This window comes from Numenius arquata, chromosome 21, assembly GCF_964106895.1.
Source record: "Numenius arquata chromosome 21, bNumArq3.hap1.1, whole genome shotgun sequence".
NCBI classification, from domain to species: Eukaryota; Metazoa; Chordata; class Aves; order Charadriiformes; family Scolopacidae; genus Numenius; species Numenius arquata.
In genome coordinates, this window is record NC_133596.1 from 5,321,442 (window position 1) to 5,341,430 (window position 19,989).

At 55.9% G+C, this 19,989-nt stretch overlaps 2 protein-coding genes across 2 annotated transcripts; one reads left to right on the top strand and one right to left on the bottom strand.

Annotated features, from left to right (window-relative positions):
* Nucleotides 1-610: 610 nt before the first annotated feature.
* LOC141474121 (sodium-dependent phosphate transport protein 3-like) lies at nt 611-14,096 on the bottom strand. The gene is made up of 16 exons (XM_074161842.1): nt 14,000-14,096; nt 13,342-13,535; nt 12,902-13,135; nt 12,710-12,797; nt 12,207-12,293; nt 11,788-11,906; nt 11,414-11,575; nt 11,077-11,209; nt 10,844-10,991; nt 10,473-10,563; nt 9,825-9,947; nt 6,732-6,804; nt 5,377-5,481; nt 2,664-2,764; nt 2,476-2,602; nt 611-837 (listed from the first exon to the last, which is right to left on the bottom strand). The coding sequence occupies exons 1-16, from the start codon at nt 14,094-14,096 to the stop codon at nt 611-613; spliced, it is 2,109 nt and encodes a 702-aa protein (XP_074017943.1).
* Nucleotides 14,097-14,590: 494 nt separating this feature from the next.
* On the top strand, nt 14,591-19,895 carry PPT1 (palmitoyl-protein thioesterase 1). The gene is made up of 9 exons (XM_074162056.1): nt 14,591-14,863; nt 15,198-15,307; nt 16,129-16,256; nt 16,561-16,631; nt 17,494-17,596; nt 17,690-17,780; nt 18,281-18,379; nt 18,592-18,663; nt 19,116-19,895. Exons 1-9 carry the CDS (start codon nt 14,755-14,757, stop codon nt 19,236-19,238), a joined length of 906 nt encoding a protein of 301 aa, XP_074018157.1. The 5' UTR covers nt 14,591-14,754; the 3' UTR covers nt 19,239-19,895.
* The last annotated feature ends 94 nt before the right edge of the window (nt 19,896-19,989 follow it).

Consider the following 19,989-nt stretch of genomic DNA (forward strand, 5'->3'; position numbering starts at 1 on the left):
GGGCTGTGCTGGGGCCTCTGCCCTTCACGGGGGGGGTGCTGGGAGGGGTGTTTCATCTCTTTCTGTCCCCCCTCCAGGTCCTGGAGCAGCTGCTGGGACAGAACTGAGCCCTGGAGCATGGGGACCCCCATACAGGTTGGTACCCCCCCCGAGCCCCTTGTGGGGAGGGGGGGGCTGGGTGCTGCTTCTTGAGGTCCCCTAAGCGCCCCCTGAACACCTCCCCCCCCAAGCCCTGTCTGGCTGCTGGCTCCCAGCTGAAGCCCCCCACTTTGAACCCAGGGCTGTGCTTTTTGGGGGGGGGGGGGCTGCCCTTGGTGTGTACCCTGTTTCCTGGGGGGGGTTCCCAGGGTGTCCCTTCCCCAGTGCGCTGGGTGCTGCTCACTGGGTCCCCCCACCCTCGTCTGGCTGCTGGCTCCCAGCTGAAGCCCCCCACTTTCAACCCAGGGCTGTGCCTTTTGCCGGGGGGGGGCTGCCCTTGGTGTGAGCCCCTTCCTTCTCGGGGGGGGGGGCTGCTGGGCTCAGGGAGGCTCTGAGCACCCAGTGAGGTGGGGGGGGCAATCTTTGTTTTTCCAGGTGGCTTTTTTTGTGGCAGCAGAGTTATCCCTGCAGGTCAGTGGGGTGCAGTCCTGGGGGGGGGGGTCAGGGGAAGGCAACGGTGGCTGGGGGGGCCAGCTCGAGGGCCGGTGGGGGGGTCGCAGGGGGTGGCCCGGGGCTTGGTGGCCGGCTGGCAAGCACTGTGGCGGCCGTACTGGCACTCGATGCAGGAGCTCGGCAGGATGTTGGGGATCCACTCGATGATGAAGGGGGTGGGCTGTTTCTGTGTCGGGGAGGTGTTCCCTGGGTGGGTGGGGGGAACGAGGGGGGGGAGCTCACACACAGAAAATACAGGGTTAATTATTTCTGGCAATATTTCTGTTTTCTGGGGGGAGGTTTGTTGGGGAAAAGTGCCCCTTTTTGGGGCTCTGGGGTGGGAATTGGGGACAATATTCCCTTTACAGCCACTGGGGTGTGGTGATTCAGGGTCTTGGTGTTTTCCAGCTCCTGGTGATTTGGGGGTGGGGTGTGGGGCAGGGAGGGGGTTTGAGGGGCTTGTCCCCCCCCATCAACTCCCCCCTCGAATTGGGATTTGTGGAATAATTCTGTGTTTAATTGCATGTTCTTTCAGGTGGCTGGAGGAGGAGCTGAGGATGAGGAAGGTTTAGTGGTGAGTGATTAATCTGGCTGGTTTTATTCTTGGGGGGAGCTCCTCAGGCCATAACAGGGCCCATGTGCCCCCCCCGGTGTGGATCTGTGCCCCCCCTTCCCAGGGTGGGGGGGGGGGTGGCAGAGGGGTCTGTCTGCCCCCCTGGGGCTGGGCTGTGTGGAATAGTTGTGTGTTTAACTGGTGCTTGGAGGATGAAGGTCTATGGGTGGGGGGAGTTTTTTGCCTGGTTTTGTTCTGGGGTGCTCTGGTCATTTTGGGGGGGTGCAGAGGGGTTTCTACCCCCTCTGCTCCCCCCCTTAGGGCTGGGATTTATGGAGTATTTTATGTTTAATGGTGTGTTTGTGTTCCAGGTGGTTGGAGGAGGATGAAGATTTCCTGGTGAGTGAATTTTCTGGTGCTTTTTTTTTCCTCTTGGGGGGTCTGGAGTGTGTGTGGGTTCCTCAGGCTGTGTCCCCCCCTCCCCAGATCCCTTCCAGCCCCCCAGGTGTGGGTCTGTGGGGGATGTTTGTGTTTCAGGTGTCTGGAGGATGGTGAAGGCTTCCTGCTGTGTGAGGTTGTTTCCTGTTTTTTGGTTTGGGTGGGGGCCTGACTTGGGTGCCCTGGTCATCTTGGGGGGTCCTCTCCCCTCCCCCCAGGTGCTGGGAGGTGTGTGTTTCCTGGGTGACTGGGGAGGGGGGGGGGTTGGTGGGGGTGTGTTTAGCTGGTGGTTGGGGGCTGCTGGGCCTGGGGGAGGCTATCTCAAGGGTTTGAGATTATAAATTTTTTTTTTTTTTTTGGGTGGGGGGTGGGCACCAACATCGAGCTGTGGCCTGGGGGGGGAGGGACCCCCCAGAGGGGGAGGGACCCCTGAGGAGGGGGCCCCCCCCGGGGTGGGGGTGTGAGGGGGGGAGCCCCTTTGGGCTTCAGGGCCCCCCCAGGGGTGGGGGTGTGAGGGGGGGAGCCCCTTATGAGTGGGGCCCCTGTGTGTGGGTAGGAAGAAGGGGGGAACTGGGGACTGGTCTCTGGGGGGGCTCTTCTTGCTGGGGCCCCCACTAATGCCAGACAGGGAGGAATTATGCAGCACTTGAGGGGGGGGGTCCTGCCTCCTGCCCCAGGCTCTGCAGCTCCCACAGGGTCTTGCTCCAGGCTGTGGGTCCCATACTGGGGGGAGAATCTTCTGGGAGGGGTGGTTCTCCTGGCCCCTGGAGGTTGTGGCCCAGTGGAGGGTGGGTGAGGTGTGGGGGGGGGTGGTTTGTCCCCTGACTTTGAGGAAGGTTTTGAGCTCCAGGGACTGGATGGCTGCTTCTCCAAGTGGCTGTAGGTCTTGGTGATGGTCTCCACCTCCATCTTGGAGCTCTGGAACAGCTCGTAGGTCCCATCCTCGTTCTGGATGAAGCTCCGAGTGATCTCCAGGGGCAGCTAGAGGGGGAGAAGCAGTTGGGGGGTGAGGGGACTGCCTGCCCCCCCCCTCTTCCCTTACCTCAGGGGTATCAAAGATCTGCTTGACCTGCAGGACGTTGATGATGTGCCACATGTACTTGGAGAAGGTGCCCAGGGGCAGGGTGTCCTTGCAGACAAAAGCTGTGGGGAAAAAGGGTCACTTTGGGCCTTTTTCTTCCCTTTTTTTTTTCCCTTTTTTTTTTTCCTCCCGTTTTCTCTCTGGTGGCCTTAGCTCTCCCTCCCGTGTGTGGCTACCGGCCTGGGCTAGGAGGTAGCCCCTCTTCCTTGGCTGGCTGTTGTTCCCCAGGACTTAGTTTGGCATTAACAGGTAATAAATCAATAGCCAATAAATTGAATTAACAGGTAATAAATTGACTCTTAACTGGTGCTGGGCTGGGAGAGCTGCCCCATCTCTGCTGTGGCCACCTTGGGGTGCATGGGGGAGCACAGGGAGGAGGTGCTGGGGGGCCCGAGGCCTCACAAGCAGCGACTTTGCTTCTGCAGCCCTGACACGAGGCATTTAATTTTGCCGAGAGCCCTGAGCCTGTGTTTAACTGATTTTTTTATTTTTTTTCAACCTTCTGGCTACTTTGCAGCATTGAGGGCTGTGACTGGCTCCTGGGCTCAGCAGCAGCACTTTATTCCCCTATCAGCCCTCCCAGCTCTGATTTAAGTCTTGCTTGGGTTTAATTCCTGCAGCCCTGGCTCGTGCTGCTCCTGTTCTCTGCTAAACGCTGAGAGGGGATGAGGTGGGGGCTGTGTGTCCCCCTCAACTCATGTCCCCTGCCCTGGGGACACACTCGTGCAGCTGCAGGGAGGGGAAAAGCTGCTGAAGTGAAGAATCTTCTTTTTTTTCTTGGTGCCCCTGCTGTTTTGTGGTTTTTTTTCCTCCTTACCCTGTGTGCTGAGGGCTTTCTCGGATGCTGAGTGCACTGATGTCTCACCGGTGATGGAGTCGGGCAGCCTCTTCTCTATGCTGCTGCTGGAGATCCTCTGCTGTGGTGCCTTGAAGAAAACCTAGGGGATGTGGAACACCAGCAGCTTGGGGTTGCCTGGGGGGCAGAAAGGAGAAGATAGGGGGTGAGATCTGGGGAAAAGGGGGTGCTGGGGCTGTGTAGTTGAACCCCACCCTGCTCAAGGTCTGACTTTCTCCTACTTCAGACTCCAGCAGGGGCCTGGGAAAGCACATTTTATCAGCTTTAGAATAAAATACTCTTTTGAATTCAGAGTCTGGTGCTTGACTTTGTCCTGTTGGTTTTATTCCCTTCCACCACAGAGAGTCTTGGGAGGGGCAGGGACTGGGTCCTTGAGCTATTCCATCCCCCTTCCCGAGTACTGCCTTCCCTTAGGAGCCAGCCGTGGCTTTCCACTAGCCCCCAGTGCCTCTGGGGTCCTGTACTGGACTTGGTCCCGTGTGTCCCTGGAGGCTTTTGGTCACTCTTTGTGATGCTGCTGCTGTGGTGGGGGTGATAATGCAACTGTCTTTAAGAACTGCAGACTCATTTAAGTTGGAAAAAATACTTAAGATCATGGACTCCACTCACAACAGCGTGTGGCTCATAGCCATCGCTGCCAGCAGCTTGCCCGAGCTTGCCAGCGTTTGTGCCTGCTTCCTGCACTCAACACCTTGCAGGATGGGGAGGTGGACAGAACATGTATGTGTGTGTTTCTCTTATGTGACAAACTTAGAGTGCCTTGGGAAGAGCTGCTTCCCTTCTGGCATTTTTGGGGTCCCTCTCTTTAGGGAAGCACCTGCCCAGGTCTCCCACTAGCCAAGAGACTTATGAAGTCCAGCCCCAGGAAGGGTTTTTACAGACTGCTGCCCCCAGCTCAGCCACAAGCCATTGCCCGTGGTCCTGCAGCACACAGGGAGGGCTCAGTCCCTGCCTTTGGGGCATGTGGGGTGCCAGGTGGGAGAGCAGAGGGCTCCCCGCAGCCAGCAGAGTGGCTCCCCAGCATCTCTCCCACCACATCAGGCATCTCGCCTCACTTCCCCTCCCCTCTTCTCCCAGGGAGTTTGAATTCAAGCATCAACAACCCTCTCAGGGAATTTCTCCTTTCTCTGGGGTAAATGCCAGCATCAGCTGCTGCTGAGCATCAAGTTCGTGGTCAGAAAATAAATCAAAACTGATAAAAACTTCCCAGGGCAAAATAATGTTTGCTCTGAGTTGGACAAAACACTTCCCTCCCTGTGAATGGCTGTTTCATAGAATCACAGAATGGTTCGAGGTGGAAGGCACCTTAAAGATCACTGAGTTCCAACCCCCCTGCCCTGGGCAGGGACACCTCCCACCAGCCCAGGTTGCTCCAAGCCCCCTCCAACCTGGCCTTGAACCCCTCCAGGGATGGGGCAGCCCCAGCTTCTCTGGGCAACCTGGGCCAGGCTCTCACCACCCTCACAGCAAAGAATTTCTTCCTAATGTCTAGTCTAAATCTCCCCTCTTCCAGTTTAAAACCATTATCCCTCCTCCTATGGCTCCCCTCCCTGATCAAGAGTCCCTCCCCAGCTTTCCTGGAGCCCCTTTAGGGACTGGAAGGGGCTCTAAGTTCTCCCTGGAGCCTTCTCTTCTCCAGGCTGAACCCCCCCAACTCTCTCAGCCTGTCCTCACAGCAGAGGGGCTCCAGCCCTCCCAGCATCTCCATGGCCTTCTCTGGCTGCTCCAACAGTCCCAGAGCTGAACGGCAGAGGTTGGGCACAGAGGGGAGCAGGGTTGTACCCAGGGGCTCTCCCCAGCCAGTCCCCAAAGCCTTACCCTCAAACCGGTGGTGCGTGGTTTGATGGATGTGCTCGGTGACACTGGCCAGCCGGTCCTGGAAGGAGAGGGTCCCCTGCGACTCCTCCAGCAGCTGGTTACAGCCTGCGAGAGAAACGGCAGGAAAAATCAGAACCAGAATTAGAATCAGAATCAGACTCCACATCAGCACCCAAGGGAAATGCCAAATCCAGTGGGCTGGAAAAATAACCCAGGAGGAAAAAAAAACAAACACAAACAGGAATAATAACCCAGAAATAATAATACCCAGACACTGTCCTCCCCTATTACCGTGCTCTCCTATGATCCCGACCACCTTCTAGAAACTTAACCCAAACCGAAGGCTTTAAAGCCCTGAACAAGAGTCAGCCCAAGCCCTAAACAGGAGTTCAACCCTCTTAGTTTCCACCAAGACCCAGAGGATAATAACCTGCATCTTCCCAATGCAACCCAGACCCTTCAATTAATCTAGGACCTCTCCTAGCCTGACGAGCCCTAGAATTCCAGTGCAGAGCCCAAACCAGGAGGCTCCTGGCCACCAGCCACTCTAAATGACTTGCAACTCCACAGGAATGGCCTCTGTGGCCAGCTCTGGATCAGTATTCCGTTTAACCCACACGTTTTACTCCTAAATTACAGAAACCTGCTCCTAAAACTCTGGCTCCTTGTGCTCCAGACCCCTCACTGGCTCCGTTGCCCTCCTCTGGACACGATCCAGCCCCTCAAGGTCTGTCTTGGAGCGCGGGGCCCAAAACTGGACGCACGTAAAGGCACAGCCATCCGCTCAGAGACACCAGTTACTACATTCCTGCCCACAACCACCACCCCAAACGGGGTATCCCCCAGTTCCCATCCCCTTCACCGCTGGCTCCCGCACTGGATCCTGCTTCCAGCAAGGATTTGCCACTGGAAACCACAGTGATTCTGGCCACAAGAAGTCTAAGACTTTAAGAGATACTGCAAATACCAGCGGAGGCAAAAAAAAAACCAAAACATCAGAAACCAGCTCACAACTTTGCCTGACCCCATTCACCTAATTATTTTATCCAGGAAAGCGCTTAATGACATTAGGAGATAATTAACACCACAGGCCAGCTCACGGCTCCACCACAAACCAACTCCTTTAAGCTCATGGCACCAAAAAGCCACCCTGGGAGGACACTGGCATCATCCTCCCTTAACAACAACCACGTTTACAGCCGGCCAGAGCCACACTGGCCACCTCAAGCCTGACTGTCACCTCCTAGAGCCAGCGATGGCTGGAGAGGGCTCGGCTGTCCCCTCCGCAGGGGTGAGAGCAGCACGAAGTGTGTGTCCTGTCCCTGAGCATCCCGAGCCGCGTGGCCAGGACTCACCTTGTCTCTTGAGCAAAGAGGTGATGGGAGGTTTCTCCAGGCTGCTTCTCCTGGGGGTGCCGAGAGCCAGGTCCTGGGCCAGGAGAGGGCTGGTCGCCTGTGACCCTGAGGGCTGGGCTCTGAGAGCATCAGGGCACGAGTCCCGGGGGTCCCTGGGCACCCCCCCATCACCTTCCCTGCCACGATTCCTCCATCCCCTTCTCCTGGGACAGAGAAATCCCCTCTCTCCTGTCACCACAGCTCTTAACACCATTAATTATCTCTAAAAGACACACACACACACACACACCCCCCCCAGGACTCGGGGAAGGAGTGAGTCTCACACCCAGAGCCACCCCAAAAGCTCCCCACCTCTGTCAGTACCGGACACAGCTCACGGGCCAGCTATGGGTCCAGGAGGTCACAGTGGGGCTGCCCCTCCTGCTTCTGGTGTCAAACCACGTCCCCCCTGTTCCCAGATCCTCCCACAGACAGTCACCAGGATTTATGTCCTTTTTCCTCTTCTTGGCCTTGGCAGCAGCCGTCCCACCCCCAGCCTCCCCCACAGATTTGGGGCTGCCCACACTGCGACCCCTTTCAGACCTGGGAAAAAACAGACTCTGGCATTAAAAGTGTCTCCCCCACGTGCAGCAGTGCTGTGAGGACGTGGAGTCTCGTGTCCCCCCTCCCCACAGCGGCACTTTGCCCCCCCCCAGGCCTCTCAGCAGACCCTAACCTCCTCGGAGAAACCCCAAATCCCCCCCAGCCCCACTTCTCGGGGGGAACATTTTGGTGAGCAGTGACTTTAAGTCACTCACGTCACCCAGGTTGCTCTCCTCAGGGTGGATTTTCACCTTTGGGTGCCTAAAACCAGGGTGGCGTTATCCAGGTGTGCCTATCGGGGGGCACAAACCCCCCAGGGGGACTGAACCCCACAGGCTGCTGCCACAGGAGGGGGGGGTTCACACCGAGCTGGGCTCCCCCCAGCGCTGCTATGGTCCAAAGGACACCCAGCTCCCGGTGCCGAAGAGGAACCCCTCACCCTGAGCACCCACCGCAGCAAAACCCAGAGGGATCTGCTCCCCCCCCCCCCAGCTCCCAGGGGGAGCACGGGGAGCATCCCACTTGCTGGGGAGAGCACAGGGAGCACCCCACTCTGCTCCCACAAGCCAGGAGGCAGCTGCAGCCCAGAAGGAATCACCCTGTCCTTGCAGAGGGAGGGGGCAGGAAATTAAGGCCCAGCTAACGAAGGGCTGATTGGGAGCAGATGTGAGCAGAGCCTGGGAGAAGCCAGTGGGAATGAACAGAGCTCATGGAATCATATAATCAGAGAATGGTTTGGGTTGGAAGGGATCTTGAAGACCACCTAATTCCAACCCCCCTGCCCTGGGCAGAGACACCTCCCACCAGACCAGGTTGCTCCAAGCCCCCTCCAACCTGGCCTTGAACCCCTCCAGGGATGGGGCAGCCACAGCTTCTCTGGGCAACCTGGGCCAGGCTCTCACCACCCTCACAGCAAAGAAGTTCTTCCCAATATCTCATCTAAATCTCTCCTCTTTCAGTTTAAAACCATTACCCCTTGTCCTAAGGCTCCCTTCCCTGATCAAGAGTCCCTCCCCAGCTTTCCTGGAGCCCCTTTAGGGACTGGAAGGGGCTCTAAGGTCTCCCTAGAGCCTTCTCTTCTCCAGGCTGAACCCCCCCAACTCTCTCAGCCTGTCCTCACAGCAGAGGGGCTCCAGCCCTCCCAGCATCTCCATGGCCTCCTCTGGCCCCGCTCCAACAGATCCATGTCCTTCTGATGTTGGTGGACCCAGAGCTGGAGGCAACAGTTCCCTATAGACCCCTATGGACCCCCAGAGACCACTATGGACCCCTATGGACCCTCCCAGTTCTCTATAGACCCCTATGGATCCCCCCAGACCCCTATAGACTTCTACAGACCCTCCCCCGACCCCTACGGACCCCTATAGACCTCCCCAGACCCCTATAGACCTCTATGGACCCCCAGAGACCCCTATGGACCCTCCCAGCTCTCTATAGACCCCTATGGATTCCCCCCACACCCCTATAGACTTCTATGAACCCCCCCCCCAGATCCCTATACACCCTCCCCCTGACCCCTATGGACCCCCCCCAACCCCTATAGACCCCCATGCATCACTATGGACCTCCCCAGACCCCTACAGACCCCTATGGACCTCCCCCCAGACCCCAAAGACCCCTATGGAACCCCCAGATCCCAACAGACCCCCATGGAACCCCCCCCGTCCCCTGCTTATCCCCTTCCCCGCCTCCCAGCGGCTGTGCTCAGGGCTGCCAGGTTGAACTCTGCAACACCCTCACTTATTTTTTGCTCCAGTTGCTTCTAAAAGGGGATGAAGGATGAATGAATAATCAGCTTGTCTCATTAAGAAGAGAAAAAAATAGCGTTCGGAGCCGCTGTACAGAGGGCACGGGAAGCCACTGGGTAAAAAGAAACGTTACTCTACCTCGTCCCCATCGATTTTACTTCACCTAAGAACAGCTTTGCTGGAAATAGCCGCAGGCTCCTTACGGAACTGGGCTGAGAGCTCTCTTACGCCTTGGAATGGGCTGCCAAATGGTTGAGGCACCATCCCTGAAGGTAGTCAAAAGACAGGCTGACGTAGCGCTTGGTGACATGGTTTAGTGATGGGTTTTATCAGAGTTAAGTTGATGGTTGGACTAGATGACCTTAAAGGTCCCTTCCAGCCTGAACAATTCTATGATCCGATGATTCTACCACAGCCAGCTTTACCAGCTCTGCCGTTTAGGATCCGTCCACGCCGCGGTGTTCCTTCTCGTGGGTGAAGGCTGTGGGGTTAAATGCAGAGCGGGCAGCGTGGGGCCGGGGGCTGCTCCCTCCCCAGGGCGGCAGATGGGGATCGGAAGGTGGACAGGACAGAGCTGGGTGAAGGTGGTGGGCGCTTCCAGAGTCAGAGTGCAGGCAGGGCTGCGTAGCCATGGCCCGAGTAGAAAGCAGGGGCTGAGCTTCGTTGTGCAGGCGAGAGGAGGGATGCGGAGGGGGCTCCTGCCCCACCCCATCTGCAGCCCATTCCCTTGTGTACCTTCCCAGGCTGGTGGCTCTCATTGCACAGCAGTGTCCTCCCTAGCCCAGTCCTGGATGGTCCCGCTGCCAAAGGCGACGTAGAAGATCAGGCCAAACAGGTTGAGGGCTGCAGATAGGAAGAAGGCATTTCTCCAGCCAGTCTGGAGATCCTGGTGGGGCAAGAGCAGATCATGATGGTATCACCCTTCCTTTTATCTCCACGTAGTGATCACCCAACTACTGCCACCCAGTTCACTGGCATTAAACTCATCTCCATCCTTTGCTTGCTACTTGTACCAACAACAGAAGAGCTTTGCTCAAGACATATGCCAGACTCCCTCTTGCTGGAGATGTATTTCCTGCCTTGGCATTTTTGGAACCACTCTGTGCTGAATTCAGGAAGCTTTCCTGCCTGGCACAGAGCTTCCCCCTCACCCCGCTCCCTCGACCCTCTCCCCATCTCTAAGTACATCCAGATGGGGCCCATGTGGAGCTCTTTCTGCTTTCTGAGTCATCCCCGTGCCCTCGAAACGGTCCCAGCTCTGTTTGAGCGGATGCTACATCACATGTGCTCGTTGGGTGAGGGGGTTGGCTTGGAATAATTTTTGATTCGGTGCAAAGAAAGGAATCAATTTCTGAGAGCAGATCTGTGTTTTCTTCCAGGGATGTGCTTGCGGTTTGTGGCCCCAAATTACCTGGCCAACGAGAAGTCCAACAGCGGTAGGAGCAATAATTCCTGCAACTATGCCAAAGGTATTTGTGATTCCCAGCAGGAACCCTGCATATCTGGGGAGAGGAAGCAAAGGTTTCCTGAGCGAGGCAGAGAGGAAACTGTCACAAGAAGGGAAAGGAGTAGGTGCTGCCATTCCCTTCCCTGACACGGTGAGGAACACTAGGATCTTCCTTGCGAGATGGGGGATTTTGAGCCTTTATTATACTCCTTAGCTTACAATGCCACCAGCTACAGAAGATGAGGGAAGGGAGAGCAGGAGTTACAGAAGCCTTGGGGGATTGGGAACAGGAAGGACGCAGAGCCAGGGAGGGCGCAGAGGTCAGACCCACTTACCTGGGGGCTATATCCATGTGGTTAATATTGATGCCTGCCCCTGTCATGCTGATTATGGTCAAGGCCAGCGTCAGAAGGACCACAACAACCGTGGAACTGCAGCCAATGTAGGGCACAGCCACCAGGAAGGCGGCTGGGAGCAGCATCCCTTGGGAGGAAAAGGGGATGTGTTTTACAGCAGGCCACACAAGTGTATTGGAAAGGCTGGGTGGCAGATGAAGGCTTGTCCTTACCGAGTGCCGAGAAGAGCTTCCTGACGGCTGCTGTGCCAAGCAGTCGCCTGGCCAGGAGGAAATCGGCCAGTAGCCCAGCCAGGATGTGCCCCAGCCCGTTCCCAACATAAGGCAGGGAGGAGAGGAGCCCGTTCTGCAGAGCAGAGAACAAGACATTGTCATGTCCATGGCATGAAGCAATGGAGCCAAGAGCTCCAAGACTGCAGCTCCCTTGGTCCCAGAACCACCGCTCTTCAGAAGGAGATATCCCTGAGGATCCTCCATGTTCCCAGCCTACAGAGGGACCAAATCCCATTGCTGTTGCAAGGACCAGCCTCAGCTGCAGGGCAGCACTCACCTCTCCGAGGTCAAAGTGGAGGACGCTGCTCAGGAATGTGGGCATGGAGGTCAGCAGCATGTAGAACATCCAGTCTGTGCAGAAGCAGGCGATGGTGATAGCCCAAAGAGGCAGTGATTTAGCCATGGCCATTAGTGGGAGGGAGCGGCCATGAGAGCTGCCCTGGAAGGAATAAAACATCAGACAGTGCTGCCGTTCCTGTCTCCCATCTCATGGGCAGGCGGTCCAGGCTTTCCTCGGGCTCATCATCTGCTGCTGAGGACTGGGACTAGTCCTGGCTGCCGCATAAGGAGCCCAGCTGAACTGCCTGAGAGCAGTCCCTTTGCCGCGGCGTCTGCAGCGTGGTCAGGCGTGGTGAAAAGGTTTGTGTGTACCTGGTGAGCCAGAGACGCCACGATGTACTCCTGCTCCCCGGCACTAATCCATGGGTGACGTGCAGGGTCCTCGTACACGAGGAGGAACCAGCAGAGGCACCAGGCACAGCCAACACCACCTGCGAAGCGAAAGAAGAAGCGGAAGAACGAGCGCAGGAAGATGGGAAGGGAGAACTCCCCTTAAGCCACTGCTCACAGTGGAAGGGACTGGGTCGATGGCACGAAAGGTTCAGCAAAGGCACATTCCCTAATGGTATCCCAGCAAAATGGCTTCGTCCAGCCTGGCGGGTGAGAGGGGAGCCCAGAGCTCTGTGTGGGACTCGTAAGGACAGGGCTGGTCCCGCAGGGTGCTGAGGGGGAGCCTTTGGGAGCACTGCCAGCAAACGGTCTGCAGAGGGACACGATGGGCTATTACTCACCAAAGATGTAGAAGACAAAAGGCCAGCCCAGACTCTGGCAGATGATCCCAGCCACGAGGAGAGCAAAGAAAGTCCCAAACGTACATCCTAGGGATCAGAAACCAGAAGAGTCATTTTAATGGGACTTTGGTACCCAAGTACCTTTGTGTGACCAGCAGCGAGCGGGACAGACCTACAGCCTCCAGCCTGATTTGTGATGGGAAAATGCGGTGGCACAAATGAAGCACTTGTGCAAACAGGCGAAAAACACCCTTGTATCCAGGTTTGTTCCCTTCAGTGTCCAGGTTCCCTCTCCTGCCTCAGGCTGACCTGAGCCAAGGAGACAGAGAAGGTCCAGGATGGAAGGAGAAGAGGTGGAAAGGCTGCACACTGCTAACGCTTCTTTGCCAAGGACCCACAGCCTTGAACTTGAGGCCGCTACAAGGACTGGCTTGGAAAGGAGGGGGTGAGGGGAGGTCCTGCACTTACTGAATTGGGGGTAGGGAAAAGTCCTTGTGTCTTACCAGCATCAGCGATGTTCATGAGCTTGCTGCGTTCCAGCGGAGGGGCCCATTTTGCCCAGAGCGTGTACTGAGCTGGAAATATCACTCCCTGCAACGATAACAGGGAGCGTGGAGGGAAGGGACAGGGGGAGCGCAGCCAGGGACAACCAGAGCAGGTTTTGTAGCCTGGCGGCACCTGGAGCCATGACTGACCTCAGCCAAGCCCAGCAGCGCCTGGAGGCCGATGAGGAAGCCGATGCCGAGCTCTGCTGCCAGAGGCATGAGGAGGGTGAGCAGGGAGGAGAGCAGAAGTCCACTGCCCAGGACGGGTTTGCCCCCAAACAGCCCCGAGCAGTATCCACCCAGTGCCTGTGTGAGGCTGTAGCCGTAGAAGAAGGAGCTGAGGACAATTCCTTGGGTCTCAGCGCTCCAGTTGTACACGGGGGCCTGGAGGAGATAAAACATGTCTGTCAGACAGAGATCTGTGTTTTCCAGGCACAGACTCCTCCAGAAGGGGAAAAGCAACCAGGAATCACAGCCCTGAGTACCGAGCTCTCTGCTCCTTCACCCTCCTGGTCCTCAAGGCTTTTCTCTGCTGCTTCCAACTTGCAAAAGCAAGAGAGGACTGAGCCCGGGAAGCACCTTTCAGTTACCTGCATCTGCTTTCCACTTACATCCCGAGCAAATCCTGGGTGGGAGCCGCGGGGAGCGCTGCTGGACCAGCCGTGGGGGTGGCTGCTGTTGGTCATGGCGACGATGGTGATGCTGAGGCTGACCCGCAGCGCGTACGCCAGGAAGAGGGAGACATGGAGGACCAGGGCCAGGCCAGAGCGAGCGGAGCAGAGCCCTGCGGAGGGAATCAATCACAGAATTGTCAGAGTTGGAAGGGACCTCTAGAGATCATCCAGTCCAACTGTCCTGCTAAAGCAGGGTTGCCCAGAGCACATCACTCAGGGCTGCATCCAGGTGGGTCTTGAAGATCTCCAGAGAGGGGGACTCCAGGGAGAGCGCCCACAAACCAGGGCTGGTCGGAGGAGCCGTGGGTTAACTCTCACCCCCTCCTATGGATCCCTGTCACCCGGCAGTCACCTTAGTGCAGCAACAAATGGCTCCTTCCAGGTACCCTCCAGACCATTTCTCCTTTGCCAGGGCAGCAGTTTGTTTCTCCAGCAGGAGAACGGAGGGGCAGGAAAGCAAGGAGAGTTGCCCAAGGGTGGAGGGGACATGGCGAAGCCTGCAGTTGTTGGCTGCCAGCCCCTGCTGAGGCAGCACCTGTACTTGAGCCCGGTCCTCCCCGGGCAGCGGATGTACCTGTGCGGGAGGAGGGCTGCGGGGCAAGCAGAGGGGCTTCGTCCTGCCCTGCCGCCGGCTCGTCCCCAGCCTGCGCCTTGTCCACGTGGCACTGCATCCCCTCCTGCCCGCAGTGCTGCTGCCTCCTGCTCCTCCTCAGGATAAGGGCCAGCCCTGTTGGGAAGGGAATCTTGAACGCCCGCAAACCCGGGAGCAGGCGGGCAGCGATCCCTGGAATTTCCTCCCGACGCCATTACCACCATGGCGAGAGCGGAGGGGCCCGATGGCCACACCACCGCAGGCGCTTTGTGAGCACGGGGGTTTACAGCAGCCTCAAACCTCGCCGGGAGGGCTTTATTTGCACCCGTGGTTTATAACCCCCGACCACGACAGCCTGGCAGGGGTTCTCCCACCCCAGGGTGCTCCCGCAGGCGCCCCGGGGGTACCCACTGCCCTCCCTCGCCTGCTGCAAAGGGAGTCTCCTTCCCTGCCGTCCCGTTCTCCCTGGGATAGCTCACGTACGGGGAGAGGTGTCTCCCCCTGCCCAGACGGGACCGGCGGGGCCGTGGGTCTCCTTCCTCCGTGTCCCGGGGCGGGGATTTGGGATTTCAGGGACCGGGGTGTGGGATGGACGAACGCCGGGACTCGAACCGGTGGCTTGGGTGTGAACCTCCCGGGGCCACGCCCCCCGCCGCTAGCACCGCCCCCCGTACGTCACGTGTCCCGCCCCTCTCGGGCCCCGCCCCCGCCCGCCTGACCCGTGCCGCGCGCGAGTCATGTGCCCAGTCAAGATGGCGGCGCTCAGGGCGGTGGTGCTGGCGCTGGCGGGGCTGTGCCTGGGCGGCGCGGCTGCCGCCGTGCCCCTGGTTATCTGGCACGGCATGGGTGAGCCGGGACCGGTAACGGCTGCGTGGGCGGGGAGGCGATCCTCCGGTAACGGCTGCGTGGGCGGGGAGGCGGGGCTCAGCTGGCCAGGCCCGCGGATGGAGCCGTGCTGGGACCCGAGCAGGCCCCGGGGGATCTCGCAGGTCGGATGCGCTCCCACATCCCCTTCCCCCGGGCCACGGGTGTCTGGGGAGGCCGGGAGGTGCTGACCCTCCTTCCCCGGTCCCCTGTGCGCGCTGGCAGCTCCCGGCCCCGCTGCAGCAGGGAGGTCCCGGTACGTTGGCGGGGGCCGGGGCAGTGGCGTGACCCTGTGTCGCCGTGTTCTCTTTCACAGGAGACAGTTGCTGCAATCCTCAAAGCATGGGCTACATTAAGAAAATAGTGGAGAATAAAATACCGGGGATATATGTTCTGTCTCTCAAGATCGGAAGCAACCTGATACAGGTAACTGGGCCGCCACTCGCGGTTCTGCTTGGCAGGGTGGTGGCCGGTGCGTGGATCTGAAGGTGCAATAATTATCGCAGTCTGTTATTAACATGGTTCCACAGGGATTCTTGTAGCGCTTTCACCGCTGTTTTCTTTTTCTTTGTGAAGTAAACAGCTTAGACAGATAGAAACCGATAAAGGTCTAGATAATACCCCCGGAAAAGAACCGGAGGGAAAAACAAATCCCTAGTCTAAATTGGATTAATATGCAAATCCATTGATTAGCACTCTCTCACCGCTCCAGATAATACAAGGCCTGTGATAAGAGACTGTGCTGAAGCAGAGCTTTATTCCTTGCCATCTTCTTTTTATTTATAGCTCTTTATTCCCTGTACATCTTCAGCATAAACACAGAGACTTTGTGGGTTTTGATGGTTTTGTGTAGCCCTACGGAATTTCTTTAAATAGTCTCTCAAGATGCTGTGCAATGTATGTTACTTTTTGGGATCGGGAAAGGACGGGTGAAGTTTGATTTTATTTTTTTTTTAAATTTTATATATATATATATATGTCTACACACACAGAATCTGAAAGAACTCAAATTATCAAGAAGTTTGGGGAAGTGTCACTGCCCCGTACGAGACGGTTTGCCCAGGCAGAGTCGGAACAAAGGCTCGGTGGAGGGAAGTCTCAAAACTTAACTTTCAGTTCTGTCATACCGAGAAAGTTAAGGTCCTCTTCCAAAAGCAGAACTGTTAGCGACCTGTTTGCAGATAAGAAAATAGCACAAACCATCGTAAAGGTACAAACGATACATTTTAATCTGGCTAATCCATTAGGATATGGAGAACAGCTTCTTTATGAATGTGAACGATCAAGTGAGAGAGGTGTGTGGCCAGCTCGCAAAGGACCCTCGTCTGAAAGGAGGCTACAACGCAATGGGCTTCTCCCAAGGAGGCCAGTTCCTGTGAGTTTACATTTCTCTTCCATTTCCAGTGATTTCTGTTGGATTTTAGGTTCTGATTTAAAGCTCTTTTGAAGTACTAAGTAGATGCAAATGGACAAAGCCCTTTGTAAAAACAGGAGCACTCTAAAGGAGGCAAGAGCGTGTTTGCCTGTAGCCCTCCTCTACCGGGAAGGGTTAATTCTCTTTGCAAATGTTACCCAAGTGCCAGAGCCCACGCAGGGGCAAGCTGAGAGCTGCCCGTGAACCAGCAGTGGTGGCCTGGGCATGCTGAGTCCCAGCTCAGCTCCTTCATCTTTCTCCGCAGGAGGGCGGTGGCCCAGAGGTGTCCTTCTCCTCCCATGTTCAATTTGATCTCCATTGGGGGGCAGCACCAAGGTAGTGTCCTCTTAAGCTATCACACCTTGGAGGGTGGGGAGGATCTTTTTGGCAGGAGAAATTCTTTTTTTTTTGTTTTGATATCTTCCTAAAATCTGACCATTTCCTTATGAATTAAGTTGTCCCTTTGTTGGTGTCTGAATCTGGTGGTCTGCTTTGGCCCGGTTGTTGCCGGACTACATTATCTTCTGTCTCGGTGTCTTGCTTAACTGGCAACGAGAAGGGATTTTTGTAAGCAGACAACTTATTGTCTGGGTAGAATTCCTACATACTTTGGAAGCACTTGGGATTAGTTGTTTCGGGAGAAGAAATTTCTAACTACAGACCCAAAGCCTTTGTGAAACTAAACCTTCTGGGTCACGAGGATATTTTACAATCAGCATCTGGAAGGCGGCTAAAGCCCCAAGGAAAGGGAGGTGCTTTTTGCAGTAGATGAAAGAGGCGGCATGAAATGGAATTTAAAAGGTGTACAGTTAAGAGTGGCTGGCAATGAATTTCAAATACTCTCCCCGGAGAAGTTCCATAGCTTGAGTCTCTTTCTTTGTAGTGTAGTGGAAAGTCTTGTAGGGAACCATCCTGAGGCCTCCTGGAAATACACCAGGTGAGCTGGACAGTATTCCAGCAGTATTCCTGCCCCATTCTTTGAAGCAATACCCTCTCCTCAAGAACATCATCCATTATCTTGGTGTGTAACAGTGCCCGGGGGCAGGAGGGCTGTCTAATGAGATTGCAGGATTAAAGGCTGCCTGATTCCCTGGGTAATTCTTGCCACTGTTCTGTACGAGGGTGGTTCTTTACCAGCTGGAGGGATTAAGGGATTTCAGTTTGGCTCACCGAGTTGTTACACATCTCCATACCCCAGGCGTGTACGGCTTTCCACGCTGTCCTGGGGAGAGCTCCCATATCTGTGACTGGATCCGAAAGACGCTGGATCTGGGCGCCTACACACAAACTGTTCAGGAGCAGTGAGTATATTCATGGGGCTGCAACGACGGGGGCCGGGCCCATGTGAGAAGCTCTGGGTTTCCGGTCTGATCTTTGATTTTTCTCCTCTCCAGCTTGGTGCAAGCAGAATATTGGCACGACCCTCTAAAGGAGGAGGACTACAGGAAAAACAGCATCTTTTTGGCTGACATAAATCAGGAGAGGGTAAGGACCTGGCTGATGATTAAACGCTAGCAGGAGAGCAGAAGCCTTAGCAGCAAGTTCCTTCGTATTAGCTCTCCCTGGCAATAGTTTTGCTGGAATTTGAAGGGGAGCATTTTTTACCCTGCATCCAGGAACGTACAAACTGGTTTTGCTGGTAGATTTATGAAGGAGACTTGTCCATGGCAGAGCAGTTCCCGTGTCACTGCGTTCCTGTGGAGTGGTTGGTATAGATACGCCATGTGTTCAGGCCACCTGTCACCTTTCAAGTGGGCAAATCCTGTCCCTCCCCAGGGGAGGCCCATCCCCTCCTTACAGCCTGGAGATGAGGCTGAACGCTGTGGGCACAGCCAAGGGAGGCTGTTGACAGAAATGTAGATTCCTGCTTCCCAGCCCGGTGCGCTCCAGGGTTTCCTTTGCAAGTGCAGGGCAAGTTGGAGCAGTTTGCCTGACCTCTCTCGGTGGGCTTTCCAGCGACTCTCTTCTCTGTTGCTTTCATCCAGGGCATCAACGAAACGTACAAGAAAAACCTGATGGCTCTGAAGAAGTTTGTGATGGTGAAGTTTCTCAATGATACCATGGTGGACCCTCCGATCTCTGAGGTGAGACAGGGCGGGTGCTGCTTTTGGGTGGTGGTTTGGTTCTTGCTTTCTCGTTTGTGGTCTGTCCTTTGGTGGCAGAACTTGAGGCTGGTGTGGAGCAGGCTGAGCACAAACATAGGCCTGATGCTGCACTGTCTCCAGCAGAAGCTGGTGAAAGCCTGCTTACTCCTGAGAGCCCTTCAGCAACTCTTCCCTTGTTTTTATTCTGACAGTGGTTCGGGTTTTACAAAAGTGGCCAGGCCAAGGAAACCATCCCGCTGAAGGAGACTTCACTGTACATAGAGGTATGTTCTGCTGGGGGCTGAGGGGGTTCTGCTATTTCCACTCTACAGTGTCCCTGTAGAGGTCTTGAGGAGCTCTGAACCCCACAGCTCTGCTCTGCTCACCATCTCTGCCATTCCTGGGGCACGGCCTCCTCTTGCCAGTTGCTGTCTGGGAAGGCATTTCTCTCCAGGACAGCGGGAATTAGAGTGATGTTCTCATGCCTGGCTCAAGATCCCCTTCAGCATGTGTTTAATTAACTCTGCTCCTTTTTAAAGCCTTGTTATAGGTCATCCATAATGCCTTTTCCCCCCCCTTCTATAAGGAGAAGCTTTGAAGAGCGGAGGTGGAACCCCCTCTGCCTGCAACAAAGGTCTCCGACCATCAGCGCTTTTCTCTGTGGGGGGGGCGTTCCCCAGCCACTGCCAGCCTTTGGCCGTGGCAGGGCCCCATACGGTCACGCTTCTCTCTGCAGGATCGCCTGGGGCTGCAGGAGATGGACAAAGCAGGAAAGCTGGTGTTCCTGGGGGTGAAAGGGGATCACCTCCACTTCTCCGAAGAGTGGTTTTACAGCACTATCCTCCCCTTCCTCCAGTGAAGCTGAGGGGAGGCTGCACCCTGGGAGAGCGCTGGGGAGAATCGACCACTGTAGTTAATGCAGCTGCTACTGTGCAACAGCACTTTGTGCGTACAATCCTGCGGGGATCCGGGGAAGGGGAAGAAGAGGGGGTTTAGCTCAGCAGTGCCACGGCGTGCAGAGGTGGCGCCTCTTACGCTGCAGTAAGAGATTGGGATTTGTCTGGATGTAAATCACACTCCAAGAAGGGTGGATTAAGCCTTGCACTAACTCTGAAACGCTCCATCCTGCACAGCTCTGGTAAGTCTTACCTTCAGTTCTCGGAGCTGGGGCTGCGCCCGGTCACTTGGTGATGGCAAAACAATTAGTGAGAGGTTCGTTTTCCCTCTCGCCTGTTCCTCGCAGGACGCAACAGCAGTATTAACTGAAATTACTAGTGTTAAGGACGTTGCATCTCTTAAGGGCATCAGCAAGTAGACTTACATGGCTGTGTGCAGAGGAAAGATAGTACAGCCCGTCCTTCAAGATGGGGGGGAAAGGGCCAAATTTAGGGATTTCTGGGGAAAAAGGAGGGTTTTGAATTAAGTGGGTATTAACAGCTCAAACAGTTTTCAACTAATGGCTTGTTTTATGCACTTTTGTACAGCAACTGAAATCAATAAAGAATTTTAACCAACTAAAAGAGGTGAGATCTGACAATTACTGATGATTGGAGGGGAGTTGAGGGAAGTCTGTACTTCCTGATAGGAAAAGGATTCAAAGGGCACCGTGT